The 19,702-nt window shown below is 39.2% G+C and overlaps 4 protein-coding genes across 6 annotated transcripts; 3 read left to right on the forward strand and 1 right to left on the reverse strand.

The window, feature by feature from the left end:
* Window positions 1-1,806: 1,806 nt before the first annotated feature.
* Window positions 1,807-3,048, forward strand: LOC110771342 (acid phosphatase 1-like). Of its 2 annotated transcripts, none has more exons than XM_088245199.1 (3): window positions 1,807-2,414; window positions 2,503-2,712; window positions 2,805-3,048. In XM_088245199.1, exons 1-3 carry the CDS (start codon window positions 2,029-2,031, stop codon window positions 2,995-2,997), a joined length of 789 nt encoding a protein of 262 aa, XP_088101325.1. In that variant the 5' UTR covers window positions 1,807-2,028; the 3' UTR covers window positions 2,998-3,048. The 2 variants fall into 2 exon arrangements, with proteins under 2 accessions (XP_088101325.1, XP_021831323.1); XM_021975631.2 differs by having other exon boundaries at window positions 1,824-2,414; window positions 2,823-3,048.
* Window positions 3,049-4,290: 1,242 nt separating this feature from the next.
* Window positions 4,291-9,419, forward strand: LOC110771331 (phosphate starvation response 1). Of its 2 annotated transcripts, none has more exons than XM_088245301.1 (9): window positions 4,291-4,562; window positions 5,496-5,573; window positions 5,647-6,305; window positions 6,421-6,676; window positions 6,757-6,833; window positions 6,939-6,978; window positions 8,002-8,059; window positions 8,499-8,568; window positions 8,844-9,419. In XM_088245301.1, exons 3-9 carry the CDS (start codon window positions 5,655-5,657, stop codon window positions 9,201-9,203), a joined length of 1,512 nt encoding a protein of 503 aa, XP_088101427.1. In that variant the 5' UTR covers window positions 4,291-4,562; window positions 5,496-5,573; window positions 5,647-5,654; the 3' UTR covers window positions 9,204-9,419. The 2 variants fall into 2 exon arrangements, with proteins under 2 accessions (XP_088101427.1, XP_021831311.2); XM_021975619.2 differs by having other exon boundaries at window positions 5,496-5,547.
* Window positions 9,420-10,112: 693 nt separating this feature from the next.
* CESA4 (cellulose synthase A4) lies at window positions 10,113-14,778 on the forward strand. The gene is made up of 12 exons (XM_088245300.1): window positions 10,113-10,274; window positions 10,374-10,578; window positions 10,695-10,816; window positions 10,913-10,979; window positions 11,069-11,219; window positions 11,312-11,924; window positions 12,040-12,177; window positions 12,331-12,456; window positions 12,550-12,762; window positions 12,866-13,387; window positions 13,515-13,865; window positions 13,964-14,778. The coding sequence occupies exons 1-12, from the start codon at window positions 10,194-10,196 to the stop codon at window positions 14,543-14,545; spliced, it is 3,171 nt and encodes a 1,056-aa protein (XP_088101426.1). The 5' UTR covers window positions 10,113-10,193; the 3' UTR covers window positions 14,546-14,778.
* A 444-nt stretch (window positions 14,779-15,222) lies between these two features.
* On the reverse strand, window positions 15,223-19,304 carry LOC110748735 (uncharacterized). Its single transcript, XM_021948680.2, has 2 exons — window positions 15,977-19,304; window positions 15,223-15,852 (listed from the first exon to the last, which is right to left on the reverse strand). Exons 1-2 carry the CDS (start codon window positions 19,275-19,277, stop codon window positions 15,479-15,481), a joined length of 3,675 nt encoding a protein of 1,224 aa, XP_021804372.2. The 5' UTR covers window positions 19,278-19,304; the 3' UTR covers window positions 15,223-15,478.
* Between the last annotated feature and the right edge of the window lie 398 nt (window positions 19,305-19,702).

Consider the following 19,702-nt stretch of genomic DNA (forward strand, 5'->3'; position numbering starts at 1 on the left):
AGCTTCATCTGCTTGTTTTCTTGCCAACCGTATATTATTCTTGGTGCTTTTTTGCTTCATTTCATATGAGCTCTCTATAAAACAACACACAGACCAAGGTGGATAAGGAGCTTAAAAATGAAAGTTTCTAGCATCTCTAGCTGTTGGAAAATCCAGTGTTTGAAGTTGGTGAAGGGAATCGCAAGCACCGGATCTGCGGTCACGCTTGTTAGCATTGAAAGAAGAGCATCAACTGGTTGTTGCCATGGATCCTATCTTTTGAGAAAGTTGATTTGGAAGTTGAAGTCACAATGGAAACAAGCTGTGGGATGGCGAAAGAGCTACACTCCTTACACCTATGATCTTCAAAGCTATTCTCTCAACTTCGACAACGGTTTCGATGACCATCTTTCACCTCATAGTTTCCGGTGATGCTTTGTCCTCTCAAAGGATATATGGACAATTTTTCCATTGAGATGTATAGATATTTTCCTTTGAGTCATGCTACTTAGATTTACATTCAACATTGTTGGCTAATAATAGCATGACCAAATTTTGTTTCATTTTCAACCTATTTCGTTTCTCTGCAGTGAGACTTATGTTGTGGCAAGATAATGTGAAGGAAACCAAACCTTGAAATGGTTGGAAAAAAGGGATCTTAACAATTGCTATTTCTTCTGTTTCCTCATTCTTGTGGAGTGGAGCAAATATTATTCTTCTTTCAATCTTTCTATCTTTGCTTGTAAAAAAGATAAAGTAAATTCTACAAAGATGGTTTTGGGGTCCACTCATTGCCATGTTTCTTTTGCATTCCAACCAAGATTACAACCATGAACAAACTTGACCTAATTTTTTTGTTTCCTTCTCTTTTTAAAATGCCAGAGAATTCAAACTTCACATTCACAACACCCAGTCGATCTTTTTCGACTGTCGATATGACAAACGTACACGAATTCCCTAAAACTAGAATGACCATTATCAATCAAACACCTACGTTTTGTTTTGCTCAACTTCTATCTATCAAAACTTCTTGCTTTGCCATCCGTTTGTTATGCCTAATTTTGCAACTCAAATTTAAAACAGGACAAATAGGTTAGCCCTTGGATGCTTTTTCTTTTTGGTCCATTGGATGCTTTTTCCTCTTTTATGTTTATATAACTTCATACAAAAAACATTTCATAGAAAAACATTGGTATTATGTTTTTCTATGAAATGTTACTTAACCGTGATTGGAGATGCAATGTCTCTCATATCTACAGGGAGCAAAACAGAGCAGCTGATCACCTTGCTAACTTGGGGTATGAGTTACCCTTGGGACTTCATATCTATGAGTCTGCTCCTGTCTCCCTCTCAAGCTTGTTGCTGGATGATGATCTAGGAAGAGCCCAAAGTAGGGCTGTGCCTTGTTAGCTTTTTTCTTTTCTGGCTTCGGCCTGCCTTGTAACCAAAAAAAAAAAAAAAACTTCACTTTGGAGATTCATAACATCACTTTGGAGATTCATGAAACTATGAGTCTCCTTGCAAAGCCCACAAGACATTTAATCAGACGGCTAAGATTCATTGATCAAACCAGAACTATGCATGACGCGTTTTCAAAGTGATGATGCTCAAAGAGCACACAAATCACTAGGGAACAATTTTCATGAGTTGTAAAGCATAAATATTAGAAATCAACTTACTACACTAACTTTTGGACACTAATTGACGCGACGATGTTTTATTTGTTGGAAATTAATAAAATCTCGAGTGAGTTCGGAAAGGAAACAAATGAAACGTTGGATCATAATTGGTGTTCAAAAGTTGTCTTCAACATTACTCTAAATTTTCCTTTTGTCCAGTTGTCCATTACACATTCATTAATCAACAATCAATTTACTAGCTATCAAACTTAATTGATTATACACCATGTGATCTCCAGTAAAAGGCAGTGACAATTCATGCCCCACAGCCCATGCCACCCTCAATTATGTCTTCTCTTTACCCCCAATCTAGACTCAACTCACCCATAATTTTCTCCATCCCCGTTTCTTTTTTGTCATCACATTTGAAATGGGAAAACTCACAGGATTTCTAATATTTTCAAGCCTCTTCACAGGCTTAGTGGTTGCAGCAGATTGGAACATTTTGAAAAACCAGAAAAACAAGAACAATGGGGTAGGAGATGGCTTGAAGAAGTACTGTGAGAGTTGGAGGATCAATGTGGAAGTGAACAACATTAGAGGTTTTGATGTGGTGCCCCAAGAATGTGTCCAGTACATTCAGAAATACATGACATCCTCTCAGTACAAGGCTGATTCAGAGAAGGCCTTGGAGGAGGTCACTTTCTACTTGAGCAGCTGCTGCACATTGGAAGGTGATGGCAAAGATGCATGGATTTTTGATGTTGATGATACACTTCTCTCCACCATTCCTTACTTCAAGAAACATGGTTTTGGGTAAGTGGGTTTTTACTGTGTTTTTCTTGGGGTAAAATTTTAATTACCTGAGTAAAATGTATTTTTGGATTTGGAAATCCCAAACTAGGGGAGAGAAGATCAATGCAACTTCTTTGGAGGCATGGATGAGAGAGAGTAAGGCACCAGCTCTTGAGCACACACTGAAGCTCTTCCATGAGATCAAAAACAGAGGACTTAAAATATTTTTGATCTCTTCAAGAAGGGAAAACCTTAGATCCTCAAGTGTGGACAATCTCATTAAGGTTGGATACCATGGATGGACTGGTCTTGTATTAAGGTATAATGAACTATCACCAAGGCTTTCAAATCCATCTTTTTGTTGATTATTTATGTGTAATTAAGCTTGCCTGAAATTGAAAACTTTAACAGGAGTTGTTTTAATTACAGGGGTCTTGAAGATGAGTTCATGGAAGTGCAAAAATACAAGTCTGAGGCAAGGCACAGATTGGTTGATGAAGGCTACCTCATCTGGGGCATCATTGGAGATCAATGGAGCAGCTTTGAGGGCCTTCCAGTTGCCAAAAGGACATTCAAATTACCCAATTCCATGTACTACAATTAGCATGAAATTTCAGTCCATAAATTATAAATTATAAAGCACAATATTGCTGTTCCTCTTTGCTTCTTTTTTTTTTTGATGAGAAAAGGGGGTTAAAGAACCCCAAAGGAAAAAACACACAGATTACACAACATTTATCAAACGGGTCTTAGCAACCCCAGCGAATCATTTCCTCTTTGCTTCTTTGTGCACTTATTTGACTAGCAAAAACAAAAGCACTTTTGTCCTTTCTCAGTTCAATGTTAGTGGTGGTGGGGTATGAACTATATGCTCTGCTGCGTTGTATTGCAAAGTTGTGGGTTTTAAGTGCTTCTGCATTTGAAGTTCCTGCATGTTCAAAGGAAAGTACCTCAAAAGTCAAGGAGACAACTTGATGTTTTTTTTCCCCCTTTTAAATCCATTGAATTATTGAAATGGCATCATTAGATGTTGATTTCTTTTGGAACTTTGTCTCCCTTTACCTCTCCATCTCTTAACCCAAAACAAAAGAAGCTTTCTTCTGGGCTAATTATAGCATATGGCATTACTTGTTGAAATTGGACTCAAAATGGCTCAATTCAGGTACACGTTGTTATTTTATACACTGTTCTACTTCTCCAAGCAAACGTTTTCAATTATGCAGAGAAAGAAAAAACAAGAAGAAAAAACATTTTAATTTTATTATTAATAACTTCGTCAAATCTATAAAAATTTAAGTTATTACGTTACCTTAATAAGAAATAGGAATGATCTTTACCGCGTGATTGTTATTAAAGCCCGAACACGCGTAAAAATAATTGCTCTTCATTTACAACCTTTTTATGCTAAGAATCTTACCTAAACAGCTGGAAGCAAGCTTAAGAAGGTCATTAACATTGCAAATCTGCATAATTAAAACCAAATCCCATTTTGGTTAGGCCATGAAAACAAAATCCCATTTTGAGTATTGAATTTTCCTTGAGCATTTTTCACTTGACTCAGTTTGTCCAAGATTCTAATTATCCATCTCGGTTCCTTACACGTGTCCACTCAACATCCCATATGGACCAAGTTTGGGTCCGAGAAGTAAAGACCCAAGACAAGCCCACAAAAACAGAAAACACGGAAGGAAAAAAAAAAAAAAACAAAGGAAGTAATGTCTTGTCTTAGGCCACGTTGGGCTTTTGGGCAACTCCAAAGGACATTTCAGTTGTCACGCTTTCCCCACGTGCACCGCACCAGATATTTACCCTGCCTACCAATCACAGTCCGCCACCACTGTGGGCCCCACGCATATGTTTACGAGAAATCGTTAAAACGAACTGCCGAGGCGCGTGGAGACATCCACTGTTCGTTAAAAATGCAGAGAGAGAGAGCCCCAAACGAGGGCCAAAGCCGAAGGGGACACAAAAACAAAGCGCACTCGTGTGACTCGTCACCGTTCACATCCTTTCATTTCGCTCATGGGCACGCCGGTGACGGAATTTAAAAACACCCGCCTGTTATTTTAGACGTATCTCCCTCCTCCTGCGCCAAATTCTGGGTTTTGATTCGATTCTGCGTGTTTCGGGCTCCAATTCTCCTACTTGGGGTGCTCTATCAGGTTTTAGGTACGAGCTTGATATACCCTTTTGATAAAGTTTTTCAATTTTTTGGTTTTTGGGTTGGAATTTCAGGCTTTATTGCTTGTCGTGGAATGCCCATTTGGAGTTTTGATTGAATTTTGCGTTTTTTTCCAAATTGGTATTGTTGGGTTTCGATTGAATTGGTATTTGTTGTTTGTATTGGTTCGTTTTTTTGGTGGATATTATGCTTCGTTTGGATATAGCAATTGTTTTGCATGGTGGGGTGCAATGCTTTTTCTTTGTAGCTGTTTTTTTTTACTTGGATGAATTGCATGTTTTGATGAAATTTGAATTGTTGGAGCTGATTATCACTTGAATTGTGATCGTGTGTCGGGGTTCCGTGAAGGAGGCTGTTTTATAGAATATGGCTTATAGCTGAAGTAGGGTTTTAAGAGAGAGTGAAAGCAAGTGTGAACTTATATTCGTTAACTTAAGTATTTTTGTAGATATTTTTGTTTTCTGGCAATTTTTTTCCTGTTTTGTTTGATTGACATAAGTTGGATTATTCTTTAGGGTGTTTCAAAGTCAGACAAATAATTGGTTTAGTGCTGATGAATGTGAACTTTTGATTGTGTTATGTAGCGTTGCAACTACATGATCAACTGCCTCATAAAAAAAGACAATACCGAAATCTTTTTATTTTATACGTTCTGCTTTCTTTTTTGGATAAGTTTCCTTCGGATAATAGGGTTCTTCCACTCTTAGTTTTAAGGGGTTCATTTAATCACGGCTTGCAGTGGCATGTACTGATGACGCTGTGATGCAATTGTAAACTCATTCTTGTGGGGTTTTTTTTCTGAAAACATTTTCAGGGTTCTGGGAGAGTTTTTATCATCTTCATGCCAAAAAATGCTTTCATTTTATGATGGTTGGTTTTAATGGTGTCTTGCACTAATGGATTTATCCTTCTGTTCACAGGTGAAAATTGATGACCCCTTTCTGTGATTTTGGTATCAATAACAAGCAAAAGGTGTGCTTTCAGTAGGTTTTAAGTTGGTAATTATCATCACTATCACAAGCTAAGCTAATATTTAATGACTAAATTACTGATGCTCCTTTCTGGTTTTAGGGCTATTGATGGAGGCACGCCCTGCTTTGTCCATTCAGAGATCAGCTGCAAAACAGTTTACTCACCTGGGGGTTTCTGCAGCAATGTCTTCATCTTTACCAGTCCTTCCAACCCCTATGGAAGAGACATATCCCAAGTTGCCTGACTCGCAACAGGTGTCCATGGAAAGAGAACTTATGACAAGGCCTGTTGTGCATGCAGGTCACTTAACCTCCAACAGTGGAGTAGTTGGTCACATATTTTCATCATCATCAGGATTCTCAACAGATCTTCACTACTCAGCTCTTTCATCTCATGAAAAACAGCCAAAAAACAATCCCTTCATTTCTCAGTCATCGGGTTCTGTGTCTTTGCCGTTACCCCATTCTTCTCATTCAGGGTTTCTTCAATCTACATCGTCTTGTCCTTATTCCAAAGAAAACAGTGGTTCCTGGTGTACAGATTCACTGCCAGGTTTCCTTGATTTTCCTGTAAATAACCATATCGAGAATAGTCAATTAGAGAGCAGTAGTTGTAGTGGGATTATGCCTGCTGAAGAATTTGTTAAGCGAAATGATTGGCAGGAATGGGCAGACCAGTTAATTACTGATGATGATGCTTTGACTTCTAACTGGAATGAGCTTCTTGTTGACAACAATGTTACAGATATGGAACCAAAGGTTGAGATCTTCTCGTATAGTTGGTGCTTGATATAGATTTTCAAGTTTAGTGAATAATATCTGTCATTGTTATGAAAAAAGAAAAACCAATTGGGTTGTGATTATGTTGTTTCAGATAAAATATCAGGTTCCCAAACCATCTTCGAATTTTTCAGCTCAGCAGCCCCAACTTCATCAGCAACAACCTGCTCCATCTGAGGAAATCATTCCTGCTCCTTCTAGAGAACTCATTCCAGCTCCATCTAGGGAAATAATTTCTGTTACTGCTCCTTCCTCAGCTAATAGTGCCCCCGCCAAGGCGCGCATGCGTTGGACACCAGAACTTCATGAGGCCTTTGTGGAGGCTGTGAACCAACTTGGCGGTAGTGAAAGTGTGTAACTATTCGGGCTTTACTGAATTCTTAGTGTATGATACAAACTTCTACCTCAATTAAGTTTTTACTTCTTGCAGGAGCAACTCCTAAGGGTGTGCTAAAGCTCATGAAAGTTGAAAGCTTGACTATCTATCATGTGAAAAGTCATTTGCAGGTACACATACTTCTTTCACCAATAAAGAGTTTCACATAGAAACTGTTTGTGTGTATGTGTGCTTGTGAGAACTTTCTTTTTACTGGAGTTCATTTTGAATTGCAGAAATACAGGACTGCTAGGTACAGACCAGAGTCATCTGAAGGTATATAGCATGTGCCTCCTCCATGTTTATACATGTGTACATTTGTATGTATATTATCTAGATGTGTGTCTGTATGCATAATTGCATATATCTATTTAGTGTATATGTTGATTGTATTTATGTAGGCATGATTTTGCTCTCATTCTGTTTCTTCTTTTAATATTTTATCCCATTGCATCAGCCTCTTTTTGCTTGCATTTTCCTTGTTTCCAGAAGTGATATACAAGGGGGAATGGAGGGATGTTTTAAGTATGCATTCCCCGTCTATATTTTTTGTTTTAATTTTTCTGGGGTCAAAATTGAATCTCTGAAGTGCATATGTTTTCGGATTAGGAATCTCTTATTCTTATTGTGATGCAAATCTGCTATGTTGCTGAAGCTTTTGGCGACGGAGGATAAAACAAGACATAATTAAGCACCAAATTTGTGACAAATGAAAGTCAGATGCAAAATCTTTTTTTCTCTTCGAAAACTATATTTCTTGTTCATTACTTAATTTTCTGTGCTTTGGTGCTGGAGATTGTGTGGGCTAGAGAAAAATTATGATCTTTAGCAGTGTTACCCTTTGTGTATTTCTTGTTTTTGATTCCACCAAATGAGAAATTCTTCTGACTTATTTTTTTATCCTTTATAATGCCCCTCTTCCCATAAATTGATTTGCGGTATTTCAATTTTGTACTATTTGTAAAATTTTCCAAGTCGTATGATTAATTTTTCCCATATCATTTCTGAGCAGGCTGTATTTTGGTGAATACTTGAATTTTCTTATTATTCTTTGATGTTTTCAGATTATTTATCTCTGTTTTTTTAGTCTATTCCCCAATACTGTACAGGATGCTGAAATTATTATCCTTGAGGTATATTTGTGCAGAAATGCTTGTTTTTATCTCCTTGAGTTTCATGTTCTACCATGAGACTTTGTGGTTGGCATGTCTATGCTGACCTCATTTACTATTTATACCTTACATGTAAGGATTTCTTAATTAGTTAATGTAGTGTGCTGTTAAACAATCTTCTATGCAGGGTCCTCGGAGAAGAAATTAACTCCCATTGAAGAAATGACTTCTCTTGATTTGAAAACGTAAGTCAATTACTGATTAATTCGTGATACCTTGGGAAGTCAGCCTCGGGAAGGAAAAACATAATGGAAAAATAACCTGGAAAGAGGCTTTATAAGCAGAATAGGAGGATATGAGCTACCTCAATCGCTAAACTTTAGCACCTGGAAGATATTTTTAATCATTATTCTTTTATAGGACCAAGGGTTCGATAGGACCAAGATATTGTTAACTTTAGCACCTGGCAGATACTGCGAACTGTTAACTTTAGCACCTGGAATGTACTGCTAACTGTTCACTATTTAAATGTGATAATCCCAGACTGGGGTCTCTCTAAGTGGGGGAAAAGGGTCAAATGAATCAACCTTCTACCAATAGATTTGTGTACCCGTATCTCATTGTTGGTTGCATTATCATGTTAAATTTTTCAGAAACTCTCTGCTCATTTGATTTGGGTAACAGGGGTATCGAGATCACTGAAGCTCTGCGGCTGCAGATGGAAGTTCAGAAACGGCTGCATGAACAGCTTGAGGTATGAATTTGTTTATTGGAAAAGGATTTTTCTTTCTAATTGATCACGGTTTTGAGTTATAACTTGACTTGTCTCTGCTGCCAAAGCTTGGGAAACATTTATAGCACTGTTGTACTGTTTAGGCTTTGGTCAAACTTCGAACCCTCAAATTCATATGTTCCTTGATTGTTGCTTATATACCCCAATTCTATTTGTTTAATACTTTTTTCTTTTGTTGTGTGTTTCTCAGTTGGTTATTTTGCTATGCACTATTTGTAACTTTCCGTTCTCTGCAGATTCAAAGAAATCTACAATTACGGATAGAAGAACAAGGGAAGTATCTTCAAATGATGTTTGAGAAGCAATGCAAGACGGGTATCGACACGCTGAAGGCAACATCATCGAATTTGGACGACCCCGCTGACCCTTTAGATGCAATGCAAGCTTGTCCTGACAAAAGTGAACTGGAGCCTTCCAAGGTGGACCTTGGTAAGACTGAAACTGATCCAGTTAAAGCCAACACCAAATCTGAAGAAGGCTCACTGGAGCGGTCAGGGAAGCAGAAGGTGTCTGAAACGGAAGCTCCTGAGGATCCTGAGTTAGATGTTTCTGTGTCCAGCTCCCAACCTCCAAAGCGTCCCAAAATAAAAGAATAAGCTTGTCATCTGTTATATCAGTATTAGACTGACCAATCGTTCCTGATTTATAGAAGGTCCCCATTTTAAGATGGGCTTCGGTGCCTATGGAAAGAGCCTTTTTTTGACTTAATATTCATCGTATTCTCGTGGGCATGAATAATGCGTATGTGATTTTTTCTGTCTAGTTGATAGTTTTAAGCTAATTAGTCAAGTTTTGATCTTAACATTCTTGAACCTCGTCTCTGTTCTCAACTTTGATGCTGTTAGCAATAATAATGTTAATCGGAATCACGAAATTGGATCCATCATTCATCCTCGGGACTGACATCATGGAAATGTTGGAAGACCCTAACATGGCCTACCCTTGCTTATCTTTTTCTACAAAAGGAAACACTATTGTGTGTGGCGATGATATTACGAATCTAATTAAATAATAGTCCATGTAATCTCCAATACTATGTCGTCATGTCATGTGCTATTACTGTTAGAAACATTTCTCCGGGTAGTGTGGCTCTTAGACAGAAAATGAAAAATATGAACGAGGAAATTTTAGTTTAAGGAATAATTTGTAATTTTAGTAAGGAACTCTATTGAATTTGTAATTAGATTTATGTTCTATATCGTTGATGAAAGAGAATTTTCTGAGGTGGGTACGTGACACATGGAGAAGGTAAGGTGTGTATTAATTTTTTTTTGGTCTATTTATAAAAAGAAAAATAAAGTTCGGCGTCAGCCTCATAGACACCTTTGAGTTGAAGCGAGCCATGGAGCATTTGCCAAACCAAGCAAGCAAACCCTCTCTCCCTCCCACCTATCGCTCAGTAACGTCTCTTGGACTCAAACATACGACCTCCCAACTCACAGTAGGTACAGAACTGACTCTCACACTTCCACGTGATTATCATATTCTCTCTTTACACCTCAACATTTCATTATAATACCCTCCTTCCCTTCTCTCCCCTCTCACCATCTTTTGAAGTTCAACAATCTCGTTTTGGTTTGCATGCCATGGCTTCAAACACCATGGCCGGCTTGTTTACTGGTTCTCACGCCCGAGATGAACTCCAAGTTGTGAATGGCACTGAAGAGGTATGCGTAAAATGTATAGCTTAATCTCTTTTTTAGTACACAATCTTTGTCCATGAGATTTGAACTCACAACCTTCTCCGTGTGACAAATGGTATGCAGAACCGGCCTCCGACAAGGCAGTCGGTGTCTTCATCGAAAGTGTGCAGGGTTTGTGGGGATGAGATTGGATACAAAGAAGATGGGGAGTTGTTTGTGGCATGTCATGTTTGCAGCTTCCCAGTTTGTCGGCCTTGTTATGACTATGAAAGGAGTGAAGGCAACCAGAGCTGCCCTCAGTGCAACACTCGTTATAAGCGTCAAAAAGGTAACATTTTAATTAATTCTCTCTCTCATAAATTAATATTGCATATGCATATGCATATGTAGTTATATTTTGCCTAGGCCTTAAATTATGTAAAGCGTGCGGTTTTTAATGTGTAGGTTGTCCTAGAGTTGCTGGAGATGAGGAAGACTTTGATGCAGATGATTTTGATGATGAGTTTCAGATCAAGATTGATCACCATGATGAGTCTACAGAAAAAAATAACTTCGTTAATCATTCGGTAATTTCATGTAGTTTGATAAGATAATAAGTTGTTATGAGGAGTAGGAAGTGACCTTAAGTCACCGAAGTGATTAAAAATTGTTGAGTTTTACAGGAAAATGGAGAACACACTCAACAGCAGTGGCATCACAACGATCAACCTTTCTCTGTTGGAGGAAGTGGTAAGGATAATATTCAATTCAACTTATATATTTGTTTCTTTTTATTGGGAATTGGATGTATTAATTTATGCCATTTTTGGTTTCTGTAGTTGCTGGTAAGGATTTTGAAGGTGAGAAAGAAGTTTTGAGCAATGCAGAGTGGAAAGACAGAGTGGAGAAATGGAAAGTCAGGCAAGAAAAGAAAGGTTTGGTGAACAAAGACGACAGAAATGATGATCAAGGCTACGAAGATGACTTCCTGTAAGTTGGTTTTGTACAAAATCTTTATACCAAATTATGCTTCTCAACTGATGTAGCAGTGTCTCATTTGTTCAAATCTGGACTTTTCGTAGTTTGGCTGAAGCCCGGCAACCACTGTGGCGAAAAGTACCCGTCTCATCAAGCAAAATCAGCCCTTACCGCATAGTCATTGTCTGCCGGCTTGTTATTCTGGCCTTCTTCTTCCGTTTTCGAATCTTAACTCCGGCATATGATGCTTATCCTTTGTGGATCATATCTGTAATTTGTGAGATATGGTTTGCATTTTCTTGGATACTTGATCAGTTCCCCAAGTGGAACCCCATCAACCGTGAGACTTACCTAGACCGCCTGACCATAAGGTTTGAGCGTGAGGGTGAGCCTAACACATTATCACCAGTTGATGTGTATGTGAGTACAGTGGACCCTCTCAAGGAGCCTCCAATCATTACTGCAAACACAGTTCTATCGATCTTATCTGTTGACTACCCTGTTGACAAGATCTGCTGTTATGTATCGGATGATGGTGCTTCAATGCTCCTTTTTGATTCCCTATCAGAGACTGCTGAATTTGCAAGAAGATGGGTGCCATTTTGCAAAAAGCATAACATTGAGCCTAGGGCCCCTGAGTTCTATTTCTCTCAGAAGATTGATTACTTGAAGGACAAGGTGCACCCAAACTTTGTGAAGGAGCGTAGAGCCATGAAGGTAAGCTAAAAGATACAGGAGAAACATATATTAATTTATGTCCTTCAGCTATTTTGTTGCAACACTTTTACGACAACAAAATGAGGTCTAAAGGTTTACTTGTGTGGTACTGCAGAGAGAGTACGAAGAATTCAAAGTGAGGATTAATGCATTGGTGTCAAAGGCTCAGAAGAAACCAGAAGAAGGTTGGGTGATGCAGGATGGTACTCCATGGCCTGGGAACAACACTCGTGATCATCCGGGAATGATCCAGGTTTGATATTCTGTTTTCTTCCCATTAAATCCACATGTCATCCAATGTGGCTCTTGTTGATGTTTAGGATTTATTAGTTTCTCAAAGAGAGAGAGCAGAAGTAAAGGAAATACAGTGTTGACATGGCCTGTGGACATTCTACTTGCTTTGCAGGTTTATCTGGGAAGTGAGGGAGCACTAGATGTGGATGGTAAGGAACTGCCTCGTCTTGTGTATGTTTCACGTGAGAAACGTCCCGGCTATCAACATCACAAGAAAGCTGGTGCCATGAATGCTTTGGTGAGCTAATGTTGATTAAATGTGTATTTAGGTCGAGGCAAGATTGGTTCATACAGTAATGTTTATACCTTAAATGTTGTATGTGATCAACAGGTTCGAGTTTCTGCAGTGCTTACTAATGCACCTTTCATGTTGAATCTTGATTGTGACCACTACATCAACAACAGCAAGGCTGTAAGAGAAGCTATGTGCTTCCTAATGGATCCCCAACTTGGGAAGAAGCTATGCTATGTTCAATTCCCTCAAAGATTTGATGGTATTGATCGGCATGATAGATATGCTAATCGAAATGTTGTGTTCTTTGATGTAAGTGCCACTAGAGCTTTAACTTCAACACATTCTCTTACAATACAGAATTCTCTGCCTGTAATAGTTTAGCTCAATGCCTTGACTTTGTTTTTGGTTATAGATCAACATGAGAGGCCTAGATGGGATCCAAGGACCAGTGTATGTTGGTACTGGATGTGTCTTCAATAGACAAGCATTGTATGGCTATGATCCTCCAGTGTCTGAAAAGCGACCTAAGATGACATGTGACTGCTGGCCTTCATGGTGCTTCTGTGGCTGTTGTCGCAGTTCAAAGAAGTCTAAGTCTAAGTCTAAGAAGCATGGGATAAGAAGTCTTCTTGGGGGAATTTACACCAAGAAGAAGAAAATGATGGGGAAAAACTACGTAAGGAAAGGGAGTGCCCCCATGTTTGATCTTGAAGAGATTGAAGAAGGGTTTGAAGGCTATGATGAGTTGGAGAAATCATCACTCATGTCACAGAAAAATTTTGAGAAACGTTTTGGACAGTCTCCTGTTTTTATTGCTTCCACTCTTATGGAAAATGGTGGGCTTCCTGAAGGGAATAATAGCCAAACACTCGTTAAGGAGGCCATTCATGTCATAAGTTGTGGCTATGAAGAAAAAACTGAATGGGGAAAAGAGGTGAGTAGCATTATGATGAACTACTTAACTATTTAAGCATTTCTACTAATCAATTCTTTTTAGGCCAGGATTTGATACAAAAACTATAACAACTCAAGATGATGAATTGGTTGGTTTTTCATTGCAGATTGGGTGGATTTATGGTTCAGTTACAGAAGATATTTTGACTGGCTTCAAAATGCATTGTAGAGGATGGAAGTCAGTTTACTGCATGCCAAAAAGACCAGCTTTCAAGGGATCTGCTCCTATTAATCTATCAGATCGGTTGCACCAAGTTCTGAGATGGGCTCTTGGCTCTGTTGAAATCTTTCTTAGTCGTCACTGCCCCTTATGGTATGCCTATGGAGGAAAATTGAAATGGCTGGAGAGGCTTGCTTACATCAACACCATAGTCTACCCTTTCACTTCCATTCCCTTACTTGCATATTGCACTGTTCCAGCAGTCTGTCTTTTGACCGGAAAGTTCATCATCCCCACTGTAAGTACTTTTACTTTTAGAGACTACTTGTTTGAAGATCAAAGGAAATTGGCCAATTCATGAATCATATTTTCTAATCAGAATTTAATTATTTGCAGCTTAATAACTTTGCTAGCATATGGTTCATGGCTCTTTTCCTCTCCATCATTGCAACTGGCATCCTAGAGCTCAGATGGAGCAATGTTAGCATCGAGGACTGGTGGCGTAACGAGCAATTTTGGGTGATTGGTGGAGTGTCTGCACATTTTTTCGCTGTCTTTCAAGGCCTCCTCAAAGTTCTGTTTGGAGTTGACACCAACTTTACTGTAACATCAAAAGCAGCAGAGGATGCTGAGTTTGGTGAACTCTACCTCTTCAAATGGACAACTCTTCTCATACCACCAACCACCCTGATCATCTTGAACATGGTAGGAGTAGTAGCTGGAATTTCTGATGCCATTAACAATGGCTATGGCTCGTGGGGTCCTTTGTTCGGAAAGCTATTTTTCTCCTTTTGGGTCATTGTTCATCTCTACCCCTTTCTCAAAGGTTTGATGGGAAGGCAAAACAGAACTCCTACCATTGTGATCCTTTGGTCAGTTCTTCTTGCTTCCATCTTCTCATTGATTTGGGTGAGAATTGATCCCTTCTTGCCCAAGCAAACTGGACCAATTCTTAAACAATGTGGTGTGGAATGCTAGCCATGCTATGCTGTTGGGGGTTTCAACTTTCTCTTCATTGATTGTCTTTGTAGTTATGCAACTTTTGCTTGTTTGTCTTCAAATGTTCTCAAGTTTCCAAAGGTCATTTGTGTAGACACTATACGTATATGATATATTCTTAAGAGAGCTTTTTGACACTTATTTGTGTGACCAGGGATCCACTGCTACATGTATAAAACTTAATTACAATACAAATTATGTGTTTCTTATTATTTTTTTCCTCGAATTTTTTTCTTATTGAGACTATGGGCTGTTATATATATATATATATATATTTCAGTACAAGCGATAGTCTAAACTAAAAGAAAGGGGAATTTTCTTTCACACACACAACTACGATGCCACAAGAGTTCCAACCTAAGACCTGGTTTGCAAGTCTGGCCCTTTTTCAGTGTCTATGGGCTGGTATTTTAAAACATAGCTATAAAGTCAACAACACAGACAGAACCTTCGTCTGGCTGGAAAGTATTTAATAAGCATCAAAAGCCATTGATGATGTGAGCTGTGAGCAAGCTGTTGAAAGCTAAGTCTGAAACCCCACCAGAAAAGAAAAAAAAAGCAAGTCTTACCCGTTTCGAAAAACGCGGTTTTGCAGACAATTTGGTGAATTTAAAGCATTTAAAGGTTTAGCAGATGAAGTATGGAAAAGTTGACAGTTGTCGATTGTAAATGAAACTACATTATATACACTATTATATAGTACAAGTACCAAAAGATTCAAAACTTTTGGGTTAGACCAAAAGATTATTTTCTTAACTAGTATGCAGCTGGGGCATCAAGAACCAACATTGTTACTAGGCTCAATGCATGTACACACAATACAAACACACCAATAAAGAGCTAGTTATATATTTGCATTTTGAACTAAGATTTGGTTGGCATACACACTACCACTAGTTTCAATCTCTTCCTCTATTTTTGATGGCCAGTTAGTTTGTTGATGGTTAACGCACCAAATGGTTCAGAGAGGTAAGGCTGGGTCCGAGCTGATAGTTCTTGTGCCACATAACGCATTGTGGGTCGTGACTCCGGTTGGGCACGAGTGCAGGCCAAGGCTATGGTCACCACAAACACCACTGCCTCTGCCAGTTCACCGGTTGGAGGCTCCAGCCTTTGGTCTAACACATCTTTTAAAAGCAACTCTGTGTTGTCCTTCAGTGGTTTTGATGACTCTAATAAGGACTCAAGCATTTCCCTTGGGTGCCTTCCCATCATGATTTCTAATGCCACCACTCCAAAGCTATACACATCACTCTTATCTGTGACACGCATGGTGAAAGCAAGCTCTGCACATCAAGAAAAACAAAATTAGTCACCTTCGCCAAGTATTTAGTCAAAAACATTAGCATTTACAATACTTCTCAAGATCGAAAATGCCTTAAAAATGAACAAACCACACAGTAAGATTACCTGGTGCCATGTAGCCATAAGAACCAGCAACATTGGTCCAGCTAGTTGAATCCGAGCTCAACAGTTTTGCTGTTCCAAAATCCGCGAGGCGTGGCTCAAAATCACACTCAAGCAACACATTGTTGACAGAAACATCCCGGTGCACAACTGGTGGAGAACAATCATTGTGCAAGTAAGAAAGTGCATGAGCTAGTCCTTGCACAATTTTGACCCTTGTACCCCATCCAAGTTCATCATCTCCTTCCACACCATACAATGCTTTTCCTAGGCTGCCTCTCTCTAAATACTCATAAACCAAGAACATGGAACCCCTTCTTGAACAGAACCCAAATAACCTAATGATGTTGCGGTGCCTGACATGCGTCAAAGTTTTTATTTCATTCTCAAAACTCTGGCGATTTATTGCTGGAATGTCACTAGAGTTGGATACGTTAAGCCTCTTAACTGCAACAATTTGGCCTGATATCAACTCTGCCTTGTACACCCTTCCAAATCCTCCTTTTCCAATGCAGTACTTCTCATCAAAGTCCTCTGTGGCCTTCACAATTTCTCCAAACGTAAATTTCACTTCTCTTTCCCATATACTAGAATCAAAGCTCTCAGACTTAGAACTTTTGGTTTCATCATCAAGCAACTTGGGTTTCTTTCGGAATATAAGAATAAGAGCAATAACAGTAGCAATCACTAATAAACCACAAACAGGAACAAAAACACCAATTAGAATTTTGTTGTTGTTCTTGTTGGACTTTTTGCCGGAGGAACTGCATGCACTTAGTCCCTCTGAAGCTCCACACAAGCCAGAGTTTCCAACAAAGGCATTTGCAGGCGCCTTTTGGAAAATCCCACCAGTTGGGACTGGACCTGTCAAGTTGTTATAAGAAAAATCAAAGCTGTTTAGACTACGCATGGTGGCAAATGCTGATGGGATGGACCCTGAGAGATGGTTGTTTGAGACATTGAGAACCTCCAATTGAGTGAGCTTGGCCAAGTTTGAAGGTATTTCTCCAGTGAGAAAATTGCTGCTAAGATCCAGTAAGTACCGCAACTCTAAGTTTCCAATCTCTGCCGGGATATTACCGGATAACTTGTTATGGCTCAAGTTCAAGCTTGTTAAACTGTCAAACGTGCCAGAATCAATTGGTATTGCCCCTGTAAAATTGTTATCAGACAAATCAAGAAGTTCGAGCTTCGTCAATTTGCCTACACTCTTGGGGATTGATCCTGCCAAGTGGTTGCCGCTCAGCTTGAGCGAGAAGAGCATGCTTAGATTTCCCAGTTCATCCGGAATTTGCCCAATGAAATCATTAGCTTCTAAGCTTAGAGATTGCAATTGTGTCATCTGCCCAAGCTCAGGTGGGATTTGACCAGAGATTCTATTTCTAGCCATGCTCATAGAAGATATATTTTTGCATTCTGCCCACTGTGGTGAGAGAGTACCAACAAACTGGTTGTCACTAAGAGCAATGAACTCAAGACTGGGATGAACACCAAACGCATTTGTAATGTTTCCGGTGAATTGGTTACCATCAAACCGGACTCTAGATAATCCTGAACAATTTCTCAAGCACGCAGGCAATGACCCAATGAAGTTGTTACCATTGACTGTGAGATTTTGCAAAGCGAACCCACTGCACAATTCTTGTGGCAATTCTCCAGAGAAACTATTGTTGGAAAAGCTAACATACACCAAATTAGGACTGTGCTTCCCAAAATCGCTCGGAACGTCTCCTGATAATTCATTAGTGAACACAGAAAAACTCTCAAGGCTACTTAGAAGAGAAATGTTCTTTGGCAACTCCCCATGAAGTTGGTTTGTGTTGACATCAAAGGTAGCCAATGACATCATGTTTCCAATCTCTGGGGGGATTGTCCCAGTGAGATTGTTGTTGAAAAGCTGTAGGCTATGAAGATTTGTGAGACTCCACAGTGTTATAGGAATTGGCCCTGATAGCTGGTTTCCAGAAAGATCCAAATCTGTCAAATCTTTCAAGTTTCCAATCTCTGAGGGAATCGAGGCAGTGAACTTGTTTTGGAACAGAAAAAGGACATTGAGTTTTGTCAAAAGCCCAATTTCTGCTGGAATATTCCCACTGAAGCTGTTGTTTTGAAGTTGTAAAGAGACCATTTCAGTCCAATTGGAAACCAGAGAAGGCAATAGTGGACCAGTAAATGAATTCCCAGATAAACCCAATTCACCAATTTTGGTAAGCTTGGAGAAGGACAGAGGCAGTTCCCCACTGAGGAAATTGGAAGCCAGGGCCAAGTAGGTGAGGTTGGTACAAAGACCAAGCTCAGAAGGGATTGAAGAGTTTAAGGAATTCTCCCTAAGATCAAGGTGTTTAAGCTCCCTGAGTTGGCCTATGGAGGATGGAATTGGCCCTTCAAGGGAATTGGTAAGCAGGTCAATTCTTTGAAGGCCAGATATCAAACCAATATCTTCAGGAATTGGACCACTGAAGTGGTTCAGTGCTAAATTAAGGTGTTTAAGCTTAGGAAAGCTTGTTGGCAATGGTCCTTCGAATTGGTTATTGGTGAGATTGAGAAACTCAAGCTTGCGCAGATTAGTAAATACCACTTCTGGTATTTGACCAGTGAAAGCATTTTGTGACAAGTCCAGGAATGTCAAGTTCAAACATTTAGATATAAATTCTGGGAATTCTGAATCAAGACTGTTTAGATCAAAATCAAGGTATGTCAAAGAAGGCATGCCTGAAAATTTAGACCAGTCAGGAGTTTCTAAGTAGTTTCCTCCAAGAATAAAAAACTGTACCTTTTGGAGATTGCTAAGCTGATAGGGAATTACACCAGTGAGATTGTTGTTGAAGAAACTCAAATACTGAAGCTCAGTCAGCATGCCTATCTGCACAGGTATTTCTTGACTGAATAAGTTGGTGCCCAAGTCCAAAGTTGTGAGCTTGGAGAGTTTGCCAATGGCAGATGGCACAGGCCCTGTGAAATTGTTGCCATTGAGGTTGAATTGGGTGAGATTGAGAAATGGGGTGAAGTTGAAATGGGATAGTGTTGCAGAGATGTTGAAGTTGGAGAGGTCAATTTGGGAAACTTGTTTGCTGCTCTGGTCACAAACAATGGCAGTCCAGTTGCAAAGATTGTCGAGGTTAGTGAGAGACCATGAATTGAGAGAAGGTGGTGCAGAAGCAAAGGTGTTCTTCCAACTTACCAAAGCTTCTGCCTGAGTTTTTGGTGATGAAATGGCCTTCAATGGAAGCAAAGCAAGCAGGAGAATATGAAGGAGAAGAAGAAGATAAGTAGGCTTCTGACCAGAGAAAACTCCTCCTTCCATGGTGGTTTGACGCGTTCATGTTATGTATAAATTTGATCCAAGATTTATAGAGGTATAGTGGGCCCACTTGTCCATTAATTTCTTGATATTAAAATGACAGGAAAAAGATAGGTCAACTTAAAAGGTCATGCTCATGGCTTTGTTTGCATTATGCATTGGATGGAATTGATTCTTCTGAGTGTGCAAGTTGGAGTGAATGTTTTAAGAAAGAGAGACTCTTATGAAAAAGGTTAAAAGACATGCGCAGTAAGCATTAGCTATATGTCCCTTTCAATGTGTGTACGGTTTTTTTATGCTTAAATTAAAATATATTGCAGTTTTGATGAAGATTGTTGTGAATAATGTTAAATACCCAAACCAACTAAACTAGTGGTCCACCATCTATTTTTTTTTTAATACAAAAAATGTTATAGTTTTATCTAATC

This window comes from Prunus avium, chromosome 8 (assembly GCF_965620075.1).
Source record: "Prunus avium chromosome 8, drPruAviu1.hap1.1, whole genome shotgun sequence".
Lineage (NCBI taxonomy): Eukaryota > Viridiplantae > Streptophyta > Magnoliopsida > Rosales > Rosaceae > Prunus > Prunus avium.